The sequence below is a fragment of the Pangasianodon hypophthalmus genome, chromosome 2, assembly GCF_027358585.1.
Source record: "Pangasianodon hypophthalmus isolate fPanHyp1 chromosome 2, fPanHyp1.pri, whole genome shotgun sequence".
Classification (NCBI taxonomy): Eukaryota; Metazoa; Chordata; class Actinopteri; order Siluriformes; family Pangasiidae; genus Pangasianodon; species Pangasianodon hypophthalmus.
Genome location: NC_069711.1, coordinates 20,810,236 through 20,834,218, shown reverse-complemented (window position 1 = coordinate 20,834,218; position 23,983 = coordinate 20,810,236). Strand labels below are relative to the sequence as shown.

Here is a 23,983-nt window from a genome sequence, read left to right as displayed (position 1 = left end):
TACACACACACACACACACACACACACACACACACACACACACACACACACACACACACACACACACACGGGACCCCAATGTCTTCCCAAACAGGCCCCTCCTAGGCGTGACATCTGAGGCATTGTTCTCTGAGGATAATGACTTACCCGCTCACGCCTACAGGCGATTTCCGCTTTGATTTGGTCAGGGTCATATTTTGCATTTGAAGAAGAGCCAGAGTGTGCTGCAAAAAGACAGAAAGAGTACGACAGTGAGACAGATCGACAGGGTGAGCAAGAGAACATGAATGAAGGAACGCAAGCACTGAAATTCAACTCCATTGTACTCTGGCTGTCACACAAACGGAGAAAAAGAAAGCGGGGGGGGGGGGGGGGGGGGGGGGTGGATACAGTGTCCTATGATTAAAGGGCTTTTGTGCTTATTTTTCCTTCTTTCCCGCCATCTGCCACTTTTTCTCCTTCCGCATTCAACTCGGACAGTTGGAGGGTTGAAGTGCATTCTTGTCATACTCTTGATATCCGTTCATGCATCGACGATAATCAAAGACGTGGTGTACACCAGACCTGGTGGTTTGCATGTTGCTTGTATCCTGATAAGCTTTTAACCACAAAGGTTAGGAGTCAAATACGTCTCTGATTAGACTGACTGAAATCTGTAATGTATGCAAATCAAATTATTACATTCTACCACCATCTTTCCATGTTTTCATGTGCTTTATGTGAAAGATCACAAATGTGTGTGCCATTTACACTCTACTTAGAAGTGTGTGTGTGTTTTTTTTTTTTTTAGTTTTTTTTTTTATTTTTAAGTAAAGCGTAAAACACTTGGGGACGTGCTGTTATAGGAAAATAATCAATGACTGGTGGTGACAGGTGAATGATCTTACTATGACAGCACGTCCCAGAGGGGTTAATTCCTCTTGTACCACAGCCATTCGCCATTGCCAATAATTATTATTTTAATAAAGAACAACACATCATACTTTTTATCCAAGTACATACACATTTAATGTTGTGAAAAGTCCACGAAACAAGTTAGTACCTGTTATTACTTACCTCTTAACAGCTATAAACAGTTGTTCCTTCTCTTTTTTTCTCTCTTAAAGTTAATAAGATGAAAATTCAGCCAGTCATGTTACTGAGAAACTGTAAAGCGAAAAGCTCTTCATTCTGACGACTGTCCAAGGTCAGAAAGCTTAAAGACAGGTTTACCTCTGATTTTAGACACCCCTGTGCAAGGTGTTACTATAGAAACCATAACATACCAGAATGAGCGCATTAATATGAACCTGTGATCTGCTTTAGAGCTGGCACTACGGTCAGAGCTGCTGTTACAGAAAATTAATCAACACCTTCTCACTAATGCTTTGAGCATTCACCAGCACTGTGACATAAAACGACGCAAGGAAGAATTCTGGTTGTCGAATGTGGCTTGATGAGACAGACGCATTCACAGCTGCATAACATCTGGCTAAAATGCGTCTCTTGAAGTGGTTTGTGTTAACAGATCTGAATCTGTCATGAATGCAGCTTCGGTTTATTTACACCTGCACTTTTACGTGGATCATCTCTAATCCAGACATAATCCTGATACTCATGATGCATAAAAAGATGAAGTGTAAACAGGGTCAGTCATGTATCAGAAGGATTAAAAAAAGCCTGTTGAATATTAAATATGCTGTGCTAGAATTGCAACACAAACGACTACAATATGGGTAAGCTTAGCTGAAAGTTAAATAGCGATGTTATTAATCCTGCTTCATTGAGATCACAAAAGTAAATGAGAGATTAAGGCTTATGTGGTCATTCAGTCATTTATCATTCATTCATTCATTAACTGTCAAATTAAGGATCTCTTATTTCAATTCAAAGAATTCCACATTTGTAAAAATAATAAATGGTAAAGTGCAATAAACCTATTTTGTTCTTAATTGACTGAATAATTGCATTAATAATTAGTTAAATATTCAGCAAAATACTTAGTATTTTGATCACTATCGTGCTGCTCTACTCCGTACTCCCCACTAATACAATAATCAGTAAAACAGCTGTACAGTGTAAGGAGATAATATATGAAACAAATGAACCAAAAGGTGAATTTATCATTTTTGAGGACAAAAAAAAAAAAAAATAGACTTTTATAAAAATTTTAAAACATATGTTTATTACTACCAACTTTCAATAAGGTGTGTGACACGCATTTATTCAGTCAGAAAAAGAAGAATGTAGGGTGAGAACTGGTGAATGAAAAAAGGCGAGGGCAAGCGGGAAAGGAGGAGGAGGAGGAAAGAGGAAAAGGAGGGGTCTGCTAGTGCAGTGAGAGAGCACTCGCTGAAGAGGAGGGAGAAAGAAAGAGAGGAAGGGAGGAGGTCAGAGAAGCCGAGGTGAGGAAACGGACGGGCTCTACCAGTCAATGAGTTATAGAGCCCTTAAATTAAAACGCCCACAATACAACCGGCTCTGTGTGCGTGTGTGTGAATGAGTCAGTGCGAGTGTGTGTGTGTGATCTCACAGCTGGTGACGGAGCGGTTGTCGTCCTGGCTAAGCTGGTTGAAGAGCTGCATCTCCTGCTGCGCCAGCTCCAGCCTCTGCTGCTTGATCAGGTACATCTCCTTCTTGGCATTGAGGGCCTCCTGCGCCACCACCAGATACTCCTTCAGCATGCGCTCCTGCTCCTGGCGCCATTGGGTCCGCGGGTTCTCGATCTGCGTGGTTTCTGTGAGAACAGCAGCATCGGGATGTGTGTGAATATCATGAATATGCTCCAAAGCTGCAAGCTGTGCTAGCTAGATCCTGTATAATGTCCTGAGATTGAGAGTGACTGATTAGTAGATAAATCACACTCCCTCATGGCACTGCAAATGCTTTTCCAACCTATATCTCAAACACTGCTCCCTTTCCCTATACTCTTCATAGCTTCGTTATGGAAATATTGGCAGGACTGCCAGAACAAACTGTACTGTTTGAATATTATTTCAGAATCAGAAAGGATTTAATTAGCCAAGTAAGATTATTCTTACAAGGAACTGAACTTGGCAACTGCTCCATTAACACAGACTAATGCGAAACAAAGCAGACAGGGTTAAAAGTAAAAAAAAAAAAAAAAAAAAAAAAAAAAAAAAAGGATTCAAATTAGAACACAGATGAATATACTATATATAGTACATAAAGTACAGATGAGCAGTATTTGGAAAATAAAGTATGTAGAGAGTTCTGAACATTTAAATCAGAAAAAGAAAAAAATGTGGGGGAAAAAATCCACATTTAAACGTTTAAGACACCATATTTGAGTCGAATCTACACTCTCAGGAAAAAAAGGTTCTTCAAGGGTTCTTTAAGGGTTCATAAGATAATTAAGGGTTCTTAGTCTCCTAAAGGGTTCTACTTAGAACACTCAGGATAATTTACTCCAAACAACCCTTAAGAGTGTATAAAAATACACTTACAGCCGACTGACCCTTGTGTCACTTGATAAGAAAATGGCTGTAAATAAATGCATGTCATTTAGATCACACTTTACGCTTTCATACATTTTTCAATATAAAGATGAATCCTAATAGTGATAATATCTGTAAGTAGGCTGTGGGTATTATATATATATATATATATATATATATATATATATATATATATATATATATATATATATATATACACACACACACACACACACACACACACACACACACACACACATACATACATACATACATACATATACATACTATATATATATATATATATATATATATATATATATATATATATATATACACACACACACATATATACACACACACACACACCATTACATAATGGCCCGTGGATCATTACGTAGATCCCAGGCTGCCTAAAAAATGGACTAAAACACTGTGTGAGCAAATATGCAACATACATTATAATAAAATTATGACAGTACCTGCTTATTATGAGAAACAGACACTTTTACCTTGCATAATGTCTGTGTCAGTACAATATATTGGGCTAAGCCCATTTATTTAAATGTGTTTGAATACTAAATGCCTTAAGTAACTTAAATATACGTTTTAAGAAATTTGAGGAATTTGTTGACATCAACCCTGCACATCAATCTTTTAAAGAAAAATGACGAGTGAGGCAATGCCATGATGGCCTTACTCATTCAAAACAACGGGGGTTGCAAACTTTTGCACTCAACTGTATATGACTGTATATATGAATTTTAATAAGAAATATTTATTAAAACACACCCCATAATAATCATGCATGGCCCAAGCAGAATGGTTTTGTGTGTGTTATGAGGGAAAGGAGGAGTACAGGAGTTAAACTCACTGTTTATGTGGTCGATGTAGTAAACCCCAATCTGCTGGTCATACACAACCTCCCAGCCCAGAGGAAGCTCATCACCCACACAGTCGGCAAACGTCAGGGGTTTAGTAATCCTACAGACAAGAGAGACAGAGGAATATATGAGCATATTTAAAAGAAAAAGAGAAAAAGAAAAAAGAGCATAAGCACATTTTTAATAAGCCTCTGCATACTGACACAAATTAAAGCTTAGACATTCACTCAATTAGCTGGTTAAAGTGACTCATTTCTAGCTCTATGAAACAGAGTGAACCCAGCCTGCACAAACTTTTCCAGAGCACAAAACATATTTTTAACCCCGTGTCACACTTTAACATGTCTACAAAACATGGGCACAATGAAGAATAAAGAAGAGTTTCAGCTGAAAGGCTAGGCATTAGTGGAACAAAGCTGCATAGGCATCTGAAAAATCTGGAAAATTCCTCGCAATCTCTAATGAATGTATGTTCAGTCTGTCAGCGGCTGCTGATCTCTTCACCCACGGGTCAGAAATGGGTGTAATACACGCTCGGCAGGAAGAAGCTGCCCATAAACACATTCCAGGCAGAACAAAGCAGGTCTCCATCAGAGCCGCTGCACTGTTACTCTACAGTAAAACCACAGCGCTGTGGCTCTCTCTTCTTCATCCACTGAGAGCCTCCTGTTTTGTGTTTCCTGTGTTTGCTCTGGTCTCCTCAAGGGGCGAATTCCATGTGGTCGAGCAGAGAAAAATCAAACAAACAAATAAACAAACAAAACAACAAACCAATTACACAAGGAATCATACTGACCTGAAGAGTTTTGTCTGTGGCAGGACAATGTTGAAATCTTGCATGAATAAAAGCCCATGTGTTCTCAAGATGTAACTACACCGGCGGTGTTGTTACATAATCGCCAGCTCACGCTTATTTCGCACAGTCATCAGATTTTACATTTAGGTCGCAACTTATAGAACGCGAGCTAGGTGAATTCAACTGAGGCAAATAAACTACTTGAACACACAACTACCTGAACACACATAAACTACCTAAAAACACAAATAAATGAACTGAATGCAAATAAACTACCTGGAAAAAAAAAACCCAAATAGACTGAACACAAATACACTAACTAGAACAACTTTAAGACAAATAAATGACCTGAACACAAATACTACATAAAATAAACAACCAGAATACAAATCAACAATCCGAATATAAATAAACAAGCTAAAAAAAAAATACCTGAACACAAACAACCTAAATACAAATAAAACACCTTAACACAAATGAGCAACCTGAATACAAATGAGCAACCTGAATAAAAATAAACAACTTGAACACAAATACTATACTTAAACTAAACCCCCTGAATACAAATAAACCACCTTAACACAAATGAGCAAAGTGAATAAAAATAAACGACTTGAACACAGCATTCTTCACTTCAATGACCTCCAACTAAACAGCTGATCTGTCATGTAATCATTGTTAAATGGTTTATTTAAAATGCGTTTCACATAAACTTGTTTCTTGCCTTCGTTACAGACAAAAACATATTGCAGACGTGTTGGCACGGTTTCTTTTAATGCGTCCATCCGTCCTAATTAGTTTCACGTTGGAAGAAAATCTTGTGTTACGCTGCTGCTTTTTAACTTCAGAAAATTAAAGCAATCATCCTACACATTAATTGTCCTGAAACCACTTTTCATAATGGCAGGTAAGCCTACATAACAGTTCTATAATAAGGTAGTAATTAAACATGTGTTTGGCGCAAGTGAAACAGTGCATCAGAATAGTCTTAGAAACAAATTTTAGGTTTAACTGACAATATCATCAACCGCATCGCTTCGATGATTAATTTGCTCAGTGGACAATTTTAATGACCTTGTAGACGATTATGAAGCTTATGAATCATTTAATCATTTGGATTGCTGATACCAGATAAAATCGTTATTCAAAAATAATCTCAGCACATATTACCGAATATTTTATCTTTGGTAAATAAATGGCAACCACTTCCACAGAGAGTAAATAATAGACCCATGAAGGAAATAAATGCTACTGAATAACTGGTGAGACTCTTCCTTATATCCAGTCAGGATTTCTATTTCAGTAGACGAACATGGCACAGCATTTGGAAGTGAAATATTCTCTTTTAACAGACAGCACTAGAGACAATCCACATTCCAGTGTAACAGAACATCGCCTCCCATCGCCTTAGTTATTTGGACCAGATTTACTGTTGCAGACAGACAGTAAGTTCTCCCACCCAATTATACTCAATCACTCACACCATTAAAACAGGTTAAAACAATTCTTATCCAGCTACTTATTTATCATATAGTTCACTTTGTGGGGCACAAGTACGCATGTCTGTTGGTGCCTGTGTTTATACATAAAAAAACTGTATTGGGAAAAAAAACTTGCGTGTTATGTAAAACATTAGCGTACGAGCCTACACATGCAATTCAAGAGCTGTGCATGTGGCAACACGCAAAGTACGCTTCTCCCGTTCATACATATCTATTTGAGGGAGGATCGCGCAAAAAGTGCGAAGTCTACACAAAAAAGGGTGGAGAAATGGACATTTGGACAAAACTAAACTTTGGGACAATTTGCTAGGTTTGCACATAATTTGTCTGTCTCCCAAAACCAGGTGTGAATTAGTGTGTTACATTGAACTTTATAGGCAGGGTTGCCAGGTGCTTTGTTTTCCTGCAGAATTGGGCTATTTTGGCTGCCCGAGCAATTTTTTAATATGTATTTATACAAATTTCTGACAAAATGTGTAATAATTCGGAATCATTTTGAATCCTTGGTGAAAGAACTATTTAGGGAAACTACGTCTCTTACTTCTCTTTGTCATTTGGTCTGCTTCCATCACGCAGATCTGGCCACTGTAGGCAGGAGCTAAGGGTACAGAAATGCTTATAATTTCTCTTCAGTGGAACTAAAGGGCCTTTTGCACCGCTTTAGTTCCAGAACTAAATTTACAGTACTAAAGTACTGGGCGATTTTGTGCGGACTATTTCCCAGTATCATTTAAAGGGTTGCATTCACACCGACAGAGGGCACTAGGAAGTGACGTAAGCCGGTCGACAGCAACGTCATTTGTGCGCGGCGTTCAACAACGGAAACAAAGAACAACATAAACAACCAGAGAATGGAGAACGCTGTGATCGGAGCTGTGTTTTTGTGTCTGGTGGGTTTCACAGTAATGGACATGGAATGTCGATGTATACGTAAAGCGACTGAAAGAACGGTATGTTTACACGGCGTTTTAAATCACGGCGGGCGAGGGCATTTTCGTACGCATTTGGCCAATCAACGTCTACTTACGTCACGGATAGTACCAGTTGTGCTGGTTAGACCCTGCTCCGGAGTAGGAGCTAATTTGGTTCTCGAAAAAGGCAGTCCGGTACTAAAATCGCACCCAGTTCCGGAGGTGCAAAAACGCCAAAAAGTGGGTAGTTCCACAATTAGTTCAGGTTCTATGAAAATGTTCCCACGGTGCGAAAGGCCCTTAAGCCGCCCAAATATGTTCCAGCATGACAATGCCCCTGTGCCCTGACCTCAACTCCACTGAACTCCTTTGGGATGAACTAGAAAGCACATATGAGTGTGATGTTCATGTGATGGTCCACAAACCTTTGGCCATAAAGAGTACGTCACAGGGGTTAACATGCTATCCACCCTCTTCCTCATACATGAGTTCGTAGATGCCCATGATTGTCTAGTGTCACTGTGATTGACAGAGGAAAGAGTCTTCCTTTCCGCGGACTCCTGGGATTCAAACACACGATCTCAGGACGACAGAGCAAATGCTTTTCAGTTGCGCCACACATGGGACCCAATCCACTTTTATATAACGCCGCCACTTTATTCTGTAGCCAGCCGTATTTTTACTAAAACTCACTAATCATCGAACAGCACATTAGCCATATTACTGTCCTTCACAGAGTCATTATTTAGTAAAAACTTCATGCATCATCTCCACTAAGCAACAACAGCTACATGACATATCTACATCTAACTCCTATTTATCCATACCTATTAACATCACATATCTGAATGCTTCTCAATTAACATCTATTTAACTGATTTGCAAATGGTGCACTTGTTACTTTTAAAGGCTGCAATTAATTGTAATTAATCCTGCATCATAATCACTCCAAATTCTCAACACAATTGAATACTGAAATCCATGATGCACGTGTTCTTCACAGTCACAGCTAATCATGCTCAGTTTTATAGACATCTTGAAACATCATAGAATTGTGCAACCACACAATATTGTTCAAACTCTGTCAAAACAAAGTATGACACAACCACACAATTCAGTAAAGCCTCACAAGAAAAGGCATGCTATTAATTTCAATAGTGCTCTTAACCCCCACATGTCCGCAGCGATGAGTAATGTCACTAAGATGGTGCAATCTGACATTTTAAAGCCATCTCAAAGAAAAAAGGCAAAAAGGGAGAGGGGGTTGGAATTAAATTGATCATGATATTTAATAAATATTAACCACATCAATATTTGTTAAAATAGAATGAACTGTTTCCAAAAAAAAAAAAAAAAAAGAAAACTGAAAAATAACTTGCATAGCACCAATAGTCAGAATCAAAAGTTCTCAGCATTCAAAGTGAGACAAGTACAGTGTAGTTTAATAGTTTGCACAGTGATCTTAAATAAAGCTGTCAGGTTTGCAGTAAATCTTTTACAGCTGAAGACACGCTGCCTGAAGGCTGTAAAGCACTGAATATTCCTGTGATTCAACAGCCTAGATGTAAACAGGCTTAAATTAAAGCTGACATTCTTTGTTTACACAGTTTGTCTCAAATCCCATGTGCTGGGGTGCAGAGCCAATCCACAAAACCCACTTACGTATGAACTGCACTGTGGTACCTTTTTTTTTTTTTTTTTTTTTAAAATCTACATCATCAACCTTCATTACACAACACAGACATTTTAAATTCGATTTAGCACAAATCGGTGTTCAATTTATCAACTCAGCAGATTGAAATAGCTGATTTTTCACGTTTAAACACATTTCTCAAATAGTGATCTGATAAAAGGGTCAAACTCCGAGCACACCGACCCGACTGTCTCAACTCAGCATGCTGAATAAAAGAAAGTGATACGTCAGTTCATTAGCCGGCCCTGCAAAAAAAAAAAAAAAAAAAAGTGACTGTGCTACATTTCTGAGTAGTGCAGCTTATGACCTCTGACCATCATGGCTGAGAAAGGTCAATGGAACATGGCATGCTGTAGACGCAATTTAAAACAGATGCAAGCCTATTCCATTAATTCAAAAAGCAACAAAGAGATTAGCGGTCAGACATAACAGCCAGGGCCTTCATACCCAACCCTGTCTAGTCACTCCAATCTAATGCTATCACATTTCAAAGCACTCTTCTCTCCTAGATTGAAAGCTTTGCCGACATTTTCATGTGTTACAGACTCTATGAGGCTATCCATCATTCTCTACACAGCGTGCAGAAGGAGCTCCGGTACACAACAGGCACCAGACGCAGCCGTCTTTACCTGCACCTTCATCAGGACATGAATACTAAGATTTCAGTTGCTTGTGATTATACACCAGTGTTTTAATATACCATGTAAATAGTCATTGGATGTTGAACCACAGTTTTTTCTTTAAAATCTGGTACAACAAATAAAAAAAAAATAATTAATTAAAAAAAAAAAGAAAAACACACACAATAATCCTGAAGAGTTTATTTTAAAATACAAGACCAGTCACAACAATATATAACAGAGATTACTCATATTTCAAATATGTGTTTAGCAAAACAGTGCCTAGACTTGTGTTAAATGAGTTATAGCACTGTCGAATTCTCGATTCTGATTGGTCACCAAGTGCTGATTAATTTTCCATAAAGGCAGCTCTGAAGAGTAGTTCCGGCTGTACTGCAAATCACAGGTTTACTTTAATGCACTCGTTCTCTGTTTTCTGTAAGGAGACATTTATTTAGCATTTTTGGAATGAGTCTCCGGTGTCAGCACTTTGTAAAAGTCAGAGATAACCGTTAAATTTTAACGCACAAGAAAGTCTTCAGTGTGTTACACTTTGCGGTTTCTCTGTAACGTGCCAATCTGCGTCTTTTCATCTTATTATCTTCAAGAGAAAGAAAATAAAGAGAGGAAGATGAGGAAATGATTTTGTAGAGCTGTTAAAATGTAAATGTTAACAAGAACTAATGTGTTTTAGAGACATTTCACAACATTAAACGTAACTTCGGGATGGTAAAAGTAATTTCACGTCAGGTTGCATCACCCCACCATGTCATGGAGTATTTTCCGAAAACAGCATGCCCTGTTGTGTGTCAATAATTCTGCTAGTTAGAAGGAATGTGCTCCAGAGGTGTCACCTGCAAAACGACACAGTTTCCAGTTTCAGAGTCTGGTTCCTCTCAACGTTTCTTCCTCATGTCATCTCAGGAAGGTTTTTCATGCCAATGTCACCTCTGGCTTGATCGTTAGGGATCTACATCTAAACTCGGATTTATGTAAAGTTACATTGTGAAAATATGTACTTTTTAAAAGTGCTATACAAATACAAATTAAACTGATTGCATGTAGCCGAGGTGGGACTTTCATATATCTGTTGCTAAATGACAGTTAACAGAATAATATATACTAATTTTAGCATTTGGTACCTTTCAGAAGATGAAGATTGATGATACGGAAAGTGGTTTTTATATACGAGCCTAATCCAGGTCTCGACTGCTCAGTACACATGTACGCTATGGTCAGTTCATTCCAGCATTTTCAGTCCTCACAACAGGAATTAAGAAATCTATGGCACCCGAGGAATGTGTGGCAGTTGTGCCTGTAGGCACATGTCAGATTTTTTTAAAAAAGATAAACAGAAACTTCAGAGAATTTTCCAACTAACTGAAATAATTTAAAATTAAAGCTTCTGTAATACGATATTTTATATCCTAATAAATGATGATGTTTCATGACGCATTCGCTTGGCTCGTGACTTATTATACTAATCTAAATCAAATGCAATAATAATGTGCAATCATATTTTCATACTTATAGCACAGATATGTTGATTTCTTGATTCTGATTCATCAGATGGTGTTGATTAATTTTCTATAAGAGCATATCTCTTAGTTTTGCTGGTTTATTAGTATATGTTATCTTTCCTATAGTAAGAAATTGATTTTCAATCAAAAAACTTTAATTGCTGGTGAAGTTTTCTGTGAGGAGACATTAACATTTTTGGAAGGAGTGTCCAGCATTTTGTAACAGAGGTAAAACTGTAACTAACTTTTCTGACACAGGAAGGTCTTCAGAATGGAAAGTGTTGCAATTTCTCAGTAACACAACAAACTGCAGCGGTTGGTTTTTTTGTTTGTTTTTGGGTTTTGTTTTGTTTGTTTGTTTGTTTTATTAACTTCAAGAAAGCGAAAAAAAAAAGGAAAGCTGGCGAGGAAACAGCTGTCTGTAGCTGTTATAATGTAAATGATAACACGAACTTGTTTCGCAGATGCTCCACAACATTAACTGTAACTATAAACAGATCAAAAGGATGATGCGTCATTCTTTAATAAATTTTAAAAAAATGTTGGCAACTTGTTGTGGCGTAAGAGGAATAAAAGATTTAGGAGGGTTCTATTCCTGGGAAAAAAAAATCCACTCTTAGTCATTGATTATTTCCTGTACGGGCACGTGTTTCATTCCTTACTTATAATGTATCATACTGCTATAAGGTCATGTATTAATAATTATATTAAGGAACTTATAACTATATTCACTACCCAAGTATGTCTGGTTGGAGTACCGATGACTTTTTTTTGGTGTATTACTTATTGTGAATAAAAAGTCATTAACACATTAGCACAGGGACATGTGCTTTAATTTTTTATATATTATCAGTCATTTTTTAACATTCGCGCAGTTTCACTCACTTTAAGCACATGAACTTTTTTTTATTCTATTCAGAAAAAAAGAACACTTAAAAAAATCCAAAAACAACAGAGATAAAGCTTGTATTTCAAGAATACTGTAAGCAAATAACATACTGTTGTCCTAAAAAATATGTCATGTCTACTCACAAACTCATATATCTGGAATTGCATTCACCATATCTCCTTAACCTAATCAAGAAAATCAGTGAAACTGAAACAGAGAGCTTCCCTCAGGTCAGACTGTAACAACACAGCCATTCAACAGCACAAATCATGTTCCTGTCTCTCTCTCACTCTCCCAAACAAGATCAACGCATCTCACACGACGAGCTTTCAGGTAGAAGAGCTTTACCCACGATGCTCCAAGATGTTCTGAGAGCTCTAATCATGAGGATGAGACTTGCTTTGGATAAAACAAGGAACAGTCAATTCAATCATTATTGAATTCCTTATAGGTCTCTAGTGAAGAACACTCGCTCTGGCCGTGTCACATCAGTGGTCATGCTGTAACTACTCAGCTCTCATTCACCCCTCAAGCACACCAAGCCTGGAATATAACGCACACTTACGTTGATATCTGCTGTATCAAGACCCGATTATATCCAGTTCCTACCCGCTATTCAAGAAGGAATTATATCTAGCTGGGAAAAATATATACATTAGCCATTTTGGAAATCATCATATGAAAGGACCATTTTAGTATTTTAATATGATGGTAGCATATGTATCATCTCAACATAGTGAACCGGAGTGTCCTTGCAGTGACAATTAACACCTTTTAGACCACAGCACTGCTGAATTCTTGAATCTGATTCGTCACTTAATAAGCTGCATTTTTAAATTATTATTATTATTAACCTCAGCAGAGAAAATAAAAGAGAGAACGGTGAGGGAGTGACTGCTTACAGCTGCTATAACGTAAGTGATAATAGGAACTAACCTGCTTCACAGATGTTCCACAACAATATTATACCATTCAACGTAGGAGTGTTAACAGTAACTCTGCTTCCGCATCATTCCATCCCGTTGTTAATTATTTTCCTGTAACAGCATGTCCTGTCATGTTTAATCACTTACATATTGACTTAATCAGTACAGTCTTCCATATGCTATGCCAAACCATGTTCAGTCATTTTTAACCCACTGAGTTGCTTTCATTCAATGCACAATGTATTAAATGTCATTAATGTTTTATGATAGGGAAGGAAAGATTGATGAATATGACCGTAACTGTGTGATACAGCTAGAAAACAATAAGGATAATGTAGGACAACTCAATACATGGCGGTTAATAAGCATGGTTTGACCAGTGACCTTGAGCTTCCATTGTTTCTCACATTCCCACAAAAGGAATGATTACAAATTGAAATATTGCTCTCATGAAAACACAAGTTATGTCATGAGGCCAACAGAGTAATGTAATATATAGTGCTTCCTCTGTGCTCTGCCATGTCCATCAAATGCGTTTTTAGTGTAAGAGAAGATAGATAGATAGATAGATAGATAGATCACTTTTTCATCTCAGAGGGAAAATGGAACATGTACCACTGCATACTTCGCAACACAGTCCAACTAACTGGTAATGGAATTCACTGCTAACCATTTATCATATTTTACTGATTTGTCAACTAGGCCGGGCTTCTCACACTCTCTCACACACACACACACACACACACACACACACACTAACTATGAGTTTGGACATAATGGGAGACGTGAACCTCTGACAGGAAACGGGACCACCCCGCGTTCTGACCAGGAACCTCAGGCCCGTTTCCTCTTTCTGTAGAGCTTTCAAAAACAACAGCGTGCTGTGCTCTAAACAGCAGGACCTACACTGCAGGAGCTGTATGTGTCCATTAAGCTGTTTTTAAAAGTGTAAGGGATTGATCTAAACCATGATAACATCTAAACACCTTCTATTCATGGAGGCACTAAAATCAGGAGTCTCCCATAAACATGTGCCAAAATGAGATCACTTTTTCAGTGTTGATTCCAAAAGCAAGCGCTCGTGTTCCAGATCTGAAGCACATACCAACAGTACAACTCCAGCACACTGCCTCTGACTATAAACTATAACCATGAACAAAAATTCACTGTTAAATGAGCGTACTAGTTTCTCCAATGTTTTCTTTCAGGTCCTCAGAGACCGAGTGTGTGCTGAGAGAGCCGATCTTCCCATACCACGCCTTTCTTCCAGAGAGGAAACCGGCGCTGCCAGAAGTACAGCTCTCAGAGTGTTCAGTGTGCCGACTCGCTGAAGCCGCCAGCATCAGGAAGAAAAAAGAGCTATGGGCCCGGGGGCTATTTTAAGACTTGGGAATTTCTCAAAGATTCTTCCAGTAGGAAAGACAGGGGAGGGGAAACGAGTGACTTCTAAACAAACAGCAAAATGTTAACATGTTTGGTATTAGAATAAACGCTGCATAAAAATAGCGTAATAGAGCAAACAAAAGAAATCCTTTAAGACATTTAGGTGACAAATTAAAGAAAGATCCAACATAACGTGTCTTAGTAACACTTCAGCATGTCTTGGCATAGATTCTACAAGTGTCTGGAACTGTACTGGAGAAGGTGAACACCCGTACTTCCAAAAGAATGTCCCTCAGTTGGTGTTTTGATGATGGTCTGACGCATCAGTCCAAAATCTCCCATAAAATGTTCAACTGTGTTCAGATCTGGTGAGTTTGAAGGCCATAACATACAATTCACATCATGTTCATACTTATCAAGCCATTCTGTAGGTAGGGGTGGAGTCCTCCTGGTAGAGACCACTCCTATCAGGAGAGAAATGTTTCATCACAGGATGAAGGTGATTAGTCAGAAGAACGTGGTATTACTTTGCAGGGATTCTTCTCTCTAAGAGGACAAGTGGACGCAAAACAGCCACCGTTTTTTTCTTTTAATGTGTCTTTCGTCTTTTTTTCAGGTTACTGCTATGAACAAGCTCTGTCTTATGCTGAACAGTTTAAAAATTCAGCAACTGGGTGTCCATATCTCGGGATTGGTTTCTCTTCAAGGAAAAAAGAAAGCCATATAACCAGCGAGACAGCAAGAGATTCTCAGGAATCTTTCTCCAGGAAGTGTGAAAAATTAAAAACATGCTCCAACGCGACATATTTAGCAAGAGACATTTGCTAATTCTATTATAATCTGCTCTCTGGTGCTGTCTCGCTGATGTTTCCCAGTGGATATTTCCATCCGGATGGAGTGTTATGCTTTTCCCTGGTGGGAAAGGCATGTGTAACTGGAGCCACCTCCGAGCGTCCAGGCCTCGTCTGGACATCCATGCTGTCTCTCTTCCAGCTTCAGCCTTCGCTCCTCAACAAAAGCATGGACCAACATTCCAGCCACAAATTAAGATGCTCCGAAAACAACAGCTTCTGCGTTCCTGGTCGAAAGTGTGTTTCCCAAAAATATTCCCAAATAAACTTAATTATAGTAGCTAAAGTATAGTATGTTTGTCACTTCTGGTGCTGTTTTTCTTGCAAAATAGAGCAGCAGGGTTTCAGATTTGGCTACCACATGTCTCTGTGTGTGTGTGTGTGTGTGTGTGTGTGTGTGTGTGTGTGTGTGTGTGTGTGTGTGTGTGTGTTAAAAGCTAATAAATGTGAACATTGCCATTGTAGACACTGCCTTTTATGCGGTTTGATCAGCTCTGTATAACTTTACAAGGAAACTTTTACTGGCTTAATTAATCCGTTGTCTACATTTAGACAAAGTGCCGCCATGGGCAAGGGTGGCCTCACTTCTGTGGGACTTTTATGCTGCTGATGTAATTGTATTGTTAAAATAACTTGTCACTTACTTTCAGTGCTAAGCAACGCTAACTCTTACACGGTGCACACTGCCAGAGAGCCAGAGAGGTGGTTAAGTTCTACACAGAACAGGAGCTGAAGCACTACAGTGATTGTGTCACTGCTTTCACGCTAGCAGTGTAACACACTGTGTCTTGTGTTTGCGTGGTGAACGGTGCTTGTAAACGCACAAAGTCCAGCTTTATTTTGGTCCTGATACGTGAAATGGTCATAGACAAAAACACACTATGATGTAAAGTTTTCACACATCACAATCTACAATTTTAGATTGTAGTTATGCAAGTTCTTTAACTTTTGACCACCAAATCAGACAAATTAATCTGCTTCAGTGGGCAAGTGGAAACTCCAGAAACCCAACTGACTTGGCTAAAAACGCAGAAGTTAAAGTGTAATAATTAGCTAACCGAAATTGGTGGGGAGTGGACAATGTTGTAGCCATAGACCTTATCCTCTCCTGATGAAGTTTTTGATGCAGCATATTGTGCTTGCGATCCCCACAAAGTCTGCTAGCATCTCTATTTTCTCTCAGTAATTTCACCCGGGACAAGACTCCATGTAGTAAGCAGGAGAGTTATACGATGAGTTTGCGCTGCGTTTATTTCGTTTCGGCAGTGTTTCCACATACCTGCGTGTTCCTGATTATGAAACGTTCATCTGTCCTCCAAGCACGCCTAGTAAAAATCATTCTACCATCTCCCAGATCCTCAGCTAATGTGTGTAGTGCAGCAGACATCAGGATTCAGAAACATGTGCTAGTTATTTATAGTATCGAGGTGTGTTGCAGCACATTATGTGTAAACATACATGCCAAATGAAAACTTGTAAGAAGTCAATAAGTAGTTAATTTTCTTTCTCTGGTTGTTGAACCTACTCATCCACTGGGCAACTATGAAGAACGAATAGCCCAGATATGAAACCTGCTTGTCTTGGATGCCTGGGCTAGTAAATTGTCCACCCCAGCAAATGCCCAGTTTGCATAGAACGGAAGTCTCGATTCAAGTCTCGATTCTCTCTGCTGTCGCTGGAATCGCAGCACTGTGCCACACTGAAAGTGAACGTTCGCTTGTTTTGCTTACTAGTGTGAACTAAGGGTTCAGATTACATTTATGGCATGTATGGTATGTATTTCAGAGTCTGGATTGCCGCAATCAACAGATGTACAACAACATCTGGATCCAGCATGAGTCTGCACAGACCTGGAAACTTTGTCTTGTCTGAAACGGCAATAAAATCTTACAAGTCGACACCATTTCTGTGATTCACTCCACTGTCCATTTGCGTTCTTTGTGTATTCATACACATTCAGGCGTGGATTTATTTCAGGCAACATAATGCTTTATAGCCATCTCTGTAGTTAAGAGCAACTTGAGTAACCAAATAACAAAAAAGTATTTTTAATACAAGTTTTTTTTTTGACCAAACTAATCTCTATACAAAGAATAAAACACAACAGGACATGCTGTTACAGGAAATTAATCAACGACAGGGCGGTGTGGTGCAGCCCAACACAGAGCAGCATTACTATTACCACCCAGAGTTATTATTTTCCTATAACAGCACAGGTGAAAGTGATTTATTCCTCATCCAACAGCAATTTGCCAAGTTACAATATTTATTTATTAATGCACAACACATTATACTTTGTGTACTGTACTGTAGTGGAATGCTCATGAGACAAGTTAGTCCCTGTTATCACTTACATTATAACAGCTATAAACACCCCACCAGCCTCTCTTTTCTCTATTTTGAAGTTAATAAGACCAAAAAATGCAGCTTGTCATGTTACCATGAAACCAGAAAGCTCCTGAAGACCTTCCAATGGCAGAAAACGTACTGACTGTTACAGAGAGCTGACACTGGAGACTCCAGAGTTAAATAAATGTTAAACATCTTGTTTTTATGTCATAAGTGTGTACCATACAAGTCCCTGTGAATGAGCTAAAGAAACGATAGCATTAATATAAACCTGTGATTTGAATAAGAACTGCTGTTATAGAAAATTAATCAGATTTGAGGATTCAACAGTGCTGTGGTATAAAACAATACTGCACCTTCGATAGTTTATACGAGACTTAATTACACTTCACACATTTGTCTCAGGCCCATGCATAACTAAAACTGCAAAGATAAAAAAAGGATTGTGTTTACCCTGAAGGCAGGCATTAACATTGCTTCTATGCTCAAATATTAGCAACTCATGCGTGAGGCTTGAAAGAGTCTGCTGTCGGCCCTCGGGAATGACATACACAAAAGATGCGACTCTAAAAACAACAAACGTGCAGCATCCCCAAGTTTAGACAGAGTCATACAAGGCATTAGAAACGCAGCAGAAAATGCAATATGGCCTCTTCCGAACTAATATGAACCGCAAATAACCGCTAACACCGTCGCCTCACTCCGCATACCGGTTAACACAGATCCATATGGAACGAACGTCCACAAGTGTCGATCTTAAAATTCCACTCCTGGGTTAAAAGAAGACATGAGATTACAACTTTAGGAGGAATGGCATTTATGTATTCCCCCACCGGAGAATGCTACTCTGTTTCAGGAAGAGCGAGTGAGCGACCCCCTGGGCAGCTGAGCATGTCGGTGCCGACGTCCCCTCCTTCCATTATGTCCAGAGTCTTATGGAAATAGGTCTACTATAAGTAGCTTGTAGAATCTGTCTCCAGATGCAATTAGATACTGTCTGTCAGCGTGAGTACCAGGGAAACTATCCCTCATGCTAGCTCTCATCCACGGAAGATGGTAAGACTGAGTGGAGAAAAATGTAAGAGTATCAAGGGGTCTCGCTCAAAGGCCCAACAGAGGATCTGTTGCTGAAGTGTTCTACTTCTACTAAACGTTTCACTGGCTATGTTTACATTCGCCAATCCGAATGAATGGTCAGTGCATTCAACCTTGGTTTAAATTAGAGCTTTAAATGATTTCCATCTCAGAAAAATGTCATCAAAGTGTGATTATGAAACAGAAAGAGAGAAGAGCCTGTGAGTGTATTACCTTTATTTAGCATTTTATATTTGCCTGACATTCAGGAATCCCGATGCTTCTGACTGTAATATAAAATGCACACATCATCCATTAATATATAATCCCTTTCCTCATCTTTTAACCTTTTTTTAACTGAATGCTCTGCATCCTGGCTATACTTCTAGCAAGTATTAAACACTGAATTTTACTGCAGTCACTTTGTGTCCTGCATCTACCTCATAATGTTAATGTAATGTAACATTATAATGTAATGATATATTTAATTAATATTACAATAATGTAATACTAATCCCACCCTCCATCCAAATATTTTACATAAATTAAAATCTGTAACTACGTTTTTTTTTAATTCTGCTTTATTCTACAAGGGATGTATTTGTTATTGAGTTTACATGGATACTATTCTTCTATTTAAAGGATTATTAAAAGGATCACCTACATTGACTGGATAGGAATTTCTTTCGGATTGACCCCGGTTTACTCTACTCCCACTGAGGTGTATACATCAATGTTTTTATTCCAATTCGGCCATCAGTAAGATTTTTAACAGATTATCGGGTTGCAGGTAAAGCGGCTACTGTTCTCCTGTATGTAACCACCCTGAAGGCAAACATGACTGAAATACTTGATAGAAAATTCCAAAAGGTCTGATTTTAGCCTTAAAGGAGCAGGATTGTGCAATAAACACCTTTAGGCCAAAGATGAAAAATGTGCATGTGATGTCCATGAGAAACACTGAAAATTTAATCTCTTTCCTCCGACACCCAGGTGCAAAGATTCCTGAGTCAGAAGCCATGATGAGCATACCATTCCTGACATGATTGGCATAACCTGTGAGCGACTGAGCGTGCCCGGCTAGAGCAAATAAGCCCTGAGCCCTGAGCGACACAAACTTTAAGTAAGGGTGAGCTACACACATTCACCGAGCAGGTCAGTGACCAGCGTGTCAGTGGCGAGATCAGAGCTCTCAGTACACACTGAGGCTCTGAGGGTCATGCTGGCATCGTTTCAGAGGCTGAATTAAGCCACACTAACCTTGGCATACTAAAATCCAACTACACGCAAAACAAACTGAAGATGAATTCCCTCTTTATTTACGCCCTTTCCTGAACCTAGTGACACTGCTGCAAACATGGCACATTTTTGCTTCAGAGAGCAAAGAATGTAAAAGGGACGGCGTTGCAACACAGTCACGGTTACCAGTCAACACGATGATCCAGTGACTCTTGCATCACACAATATGTGAATATTAATATCCAAAGCACAGCTGCAAAAAAGGAAATAATAAATTGAGACTGGCACTGACAAAATTCACACAAACAGATATCATGCAACTCTGTGGGCTAAGCCATAAGGATTACGATTTTTTGAGACATTTAATGAAAATTTATTCCACAACAGTGCAGAATTTTCAAACTTGATTAGTTGATTAATGTTCTATAACAGCAGCTCTGACAATAGTTACGGCTACGTATCCAATCACAGGTTTATATTAATGCACTCGTTCTAATGCGTTATTGTTTCTATAGTAACCAACACAAAGGGACTCGCATGGTGGACACTTGCATATTTTAAGTTTACAAACATACTTTAAAAAAAAAAAAAAAAAAACTTTCATCTTTGCAAAAAATATAATTGTTTCTATGTTGAAGCTTTCTATAAGAACAACAGTTTATAGTTTATAGTTGTTATAACGTAAGTGATAACAGAAACTTGTTCCACAAACATTTCACAATATTAAAGCGTATCCATAAATGAATAAAACATATGCTGTGTCGATCTTTAATAAATAAAAACTGGGTAAACTGCTGTGGTATAAGAGGAATAAACCACTTCGGGAAATGCAGTTCAACCCCAGTGTTTATTAGTTTTCTATAACAGAACGCTCCACTATGATTTATTCCTTGGGGTCAATAACAGTGACAGGCTTCTGTACCATAGTACAGCCCTTTACTTTTCTATCGATTGCTGTCACTATGCTATCTGTCCACAGCGGCATTAAGAGGACCGATCCATACGCGGTAAAAGGTTTCCCTTTACTAAAGAAACACCTCTACAGCCTGCTGTCAGACTGTGCAGCTACTATATATCCTCAAAATGAGAGAAGATAAGCTACACAAAGAAGCAAGAAGTTATCCCTGTAGGAAGCAGAACATCAAACACACAAACACACATATACGCACGTACACACACGATTGATAACACACAAAACAATGACATGTTGGCCGGTCCATTTAAAACAAAAACAAAAAGACACCCCCACACAGACACAAACAAAGCATAATGAAAACACCAAGAGAAGCAAAATAGCCCACAGTTCATGTGAATAACCTTGTGCTACTGATAAAACATCACCTATTTTCTAGAATAACTGAATTTGGTTTGGTTCTTGGTTCCCTTCTGGCGAGTGTCAGGCTTGGACGTAGCCACTGCTTAACAGAGCTGATTAAAAAAATAAAGGAGGACTGCAGCGGCCTGGAGAAAATGAAGGGAGGGGGACGTGTGGGAACTGCTGCCTCTGCCGGCCAGCTTCGACTCGGGCCCCTGGCAGCCACTGGGCCGCGGGCGTTAGCGTGGGCATGCCTCACATTGTGCTCATTCCACAGGCACAAAAGCCTTGCCGCAGAACCTCCGCAGAACCTCTGCAGAAGCATACAGCCTACCTGAGGAGGGCATCAGAGATGACACGTCTCGTGCTTTACTGTTTTCACAAAAGTGAACTTTCTCCAAAACTCAGGACATCTTAACAGTGTCAAAGGATACGGTTTTAGCATTCATGTCTGCATTTCAGTGGCAGCATTTCAGTGACTCCCCTATGACAGGATGTGACACATTTCATTCAGCAGCATGACACAGTAGAATAAAACATTCCCTGATATAAATAGCATAGGCAGAAACATAGAACCCTAACAAACAGTGTTAGTCTAATGTCAATACAGAGACCTGTGTAATGTCTGTCTTAGTTTTTGCTGCCATGCCTGCAAAATAGCTGCCTATAATATAATCAAATATGCAATAAAAACAAAAGCCAAGTATGATATATTGCACAAGAGTCACACAAAGTATGACTGCACTACTCTGATCCTGAGTCTCACCAGAAACGCTAGAGAAGCATCGGATCAAATTTTTCAACTTTTTGTTATTACAGCTTTTGTAATTATTAAGGTTTTCTCCCTAATTTAGTCATGGTCAATTCCCACCCTCCAGTTAGGTCTCCCCTATCACACGACAGCTACCAACCAGAGAGTGTGAGATATGTCCTCTCAGACACACACCGTCAGCCTACCGCATCTTTTCATAGTGCTGCTCATGCAACATCAGGTAACACACTCTTAGAAACGTGCTTTCCGCCTACTTCCGCATACATGAGCTCACAGACGCCCATGACTGGTTAGTATCGCTGTGATCGATAGGTAGAGAACACAATTTTGCTCTCATGGACTCTCAACCATGGATTTATTGAAAATTTATTGAAATTGAAACTGAAATCGAAAGACTTCACGAGAAGAATGCTAGAAAATATTTAGTTCAACATACAAGTTTATAAACACATGGATTTTTTTTTTCCTTTTTTGTGTGCTGAAAACCTTTCATGTTTATGTACTGCTCACGACTAACAACTAATAATATCACCTTTATGCTTTATATACCTTCTAGTGGCAGTTTGCCCAAACCATGTATCCATGAGGGGTGTGTGTGAGGGCCAGGTTGTTGGAGCGCAGCCCTATTTCACAGAGTAACTCCACATCTTTTCCAACAGACTGCAGTGAGTTCACAGACCAACTGCAGTTTACACAACAAGTTGTCACCTTACCAGCAAAACCCAAAAACCCATGTTCTTTGGCGTGAAACCACTGCTACCATACGTTTATGACAAAGAAAAGGTTTGAGACAACGTGCTAACACTGTCACTGGTTTATAAAGCAAAAATGTTCAGAGGTAAAGCATTAGATATTTATTGAACATTTGAAAAAAAATCACTGTATTGCAAATTATAAAGCAATTTGAAAATAAATATGAACGATCAACCTGACCCTCTGCATTACTAACAATATTATTATGAACAACGTGATCTAACCAAGCATCTATGTAGCATGTTATATATTAGTGATTTGTTATTGATTCTTTAACAGATTTAATTCACTTTTAGTTTACTAATCTACTATTAAAACTGTGACTCCAGGTGAACAGAGTAAACGACACATCCTGCTCACAGTTACACTAAGCAGATCTGGCACATCCATCACCGTGACTTTAATCCTCTGAAATGGAAGGCCACAGCACACATTCTAACTTAAACGCTGCAGTTTCGCTTCCTCAGGTCATGTACACCAGGCCTACAGTCAGACGCCCCCCCCTGCTAAATACACACACACACACACACACACACACACACACACACACACACACACACACACCCCTCACACTGCTTTCCAGTCACTGAGGGGAAATAGGAGATTTCTGACACAGTAATCAGCTTCACATTACAAGCAGATCAGGTTTTTCTTATCTAACTTCCAGGGACTAACTACATTCCAGCTTTTAAAGAAAAATGAAACAGATTAAGATCATACAAATCCATCGGAGCCTAAAGAATAAGAAGAATTAAAAAGTCATAATTAAAAGCAAAAAAACAAACGTAAAGTTAAATGATACTCAATGTTTGACATGCAAAGCTGTGATTGTATTTTATTATTCTGAGCCGAAACCAAAGACTCTAGTATTTAATAATACTACAGTACATATGTGTGCTCTTTAGTTGTTTCTATAATCTGATATTGACTTGTTGAGATGCAAAAGTCAACGCTGCAGAGCCTAATACATTGTTCTTCACTAGTCCATCACTGAGGCTTAAATACATTAACAAAAAAATATAAAACTTAAAAAACAATACATGAGTATGTGCTCATCTGACTATTAATC

The 23,983-nt window shown here is 38.8% G+C and overlaps 1 protein-coding gene across 5 annotated transcripts in view; it reads right to left on the bottom strand.

Annotated features, from left to right (window-relative positions):
* wwc3 (WWC family member 3) overlaps positions 1-23,983 on the bottom strand; it is a 54,392-nt gene that overhangs the window by 25,474 nt on the left and 4,935 nt on the right. For all 5 annotated transcript variants that reach the window (XM_034314801.2, XM_034314792.2, XM_034314798.2 and 2 more), the window contains exons 2-4: positions 4,312-4,421; positions 2,513-2,716; positions 148-224 (exon numbers count right to left, since the gene is read on the bottom strand). In XM_034314801.2, coding sequence (XP_034170692.1) covers positions 148-224; positions 2,513-2,716; positions 4,312-4,421 — 391 coding nt within the window. The remainder of the gene's footprint in view (positions 1-147; positions 225-2,512; positions 2,717-4,311; positions 4,422-23,983) is intronic.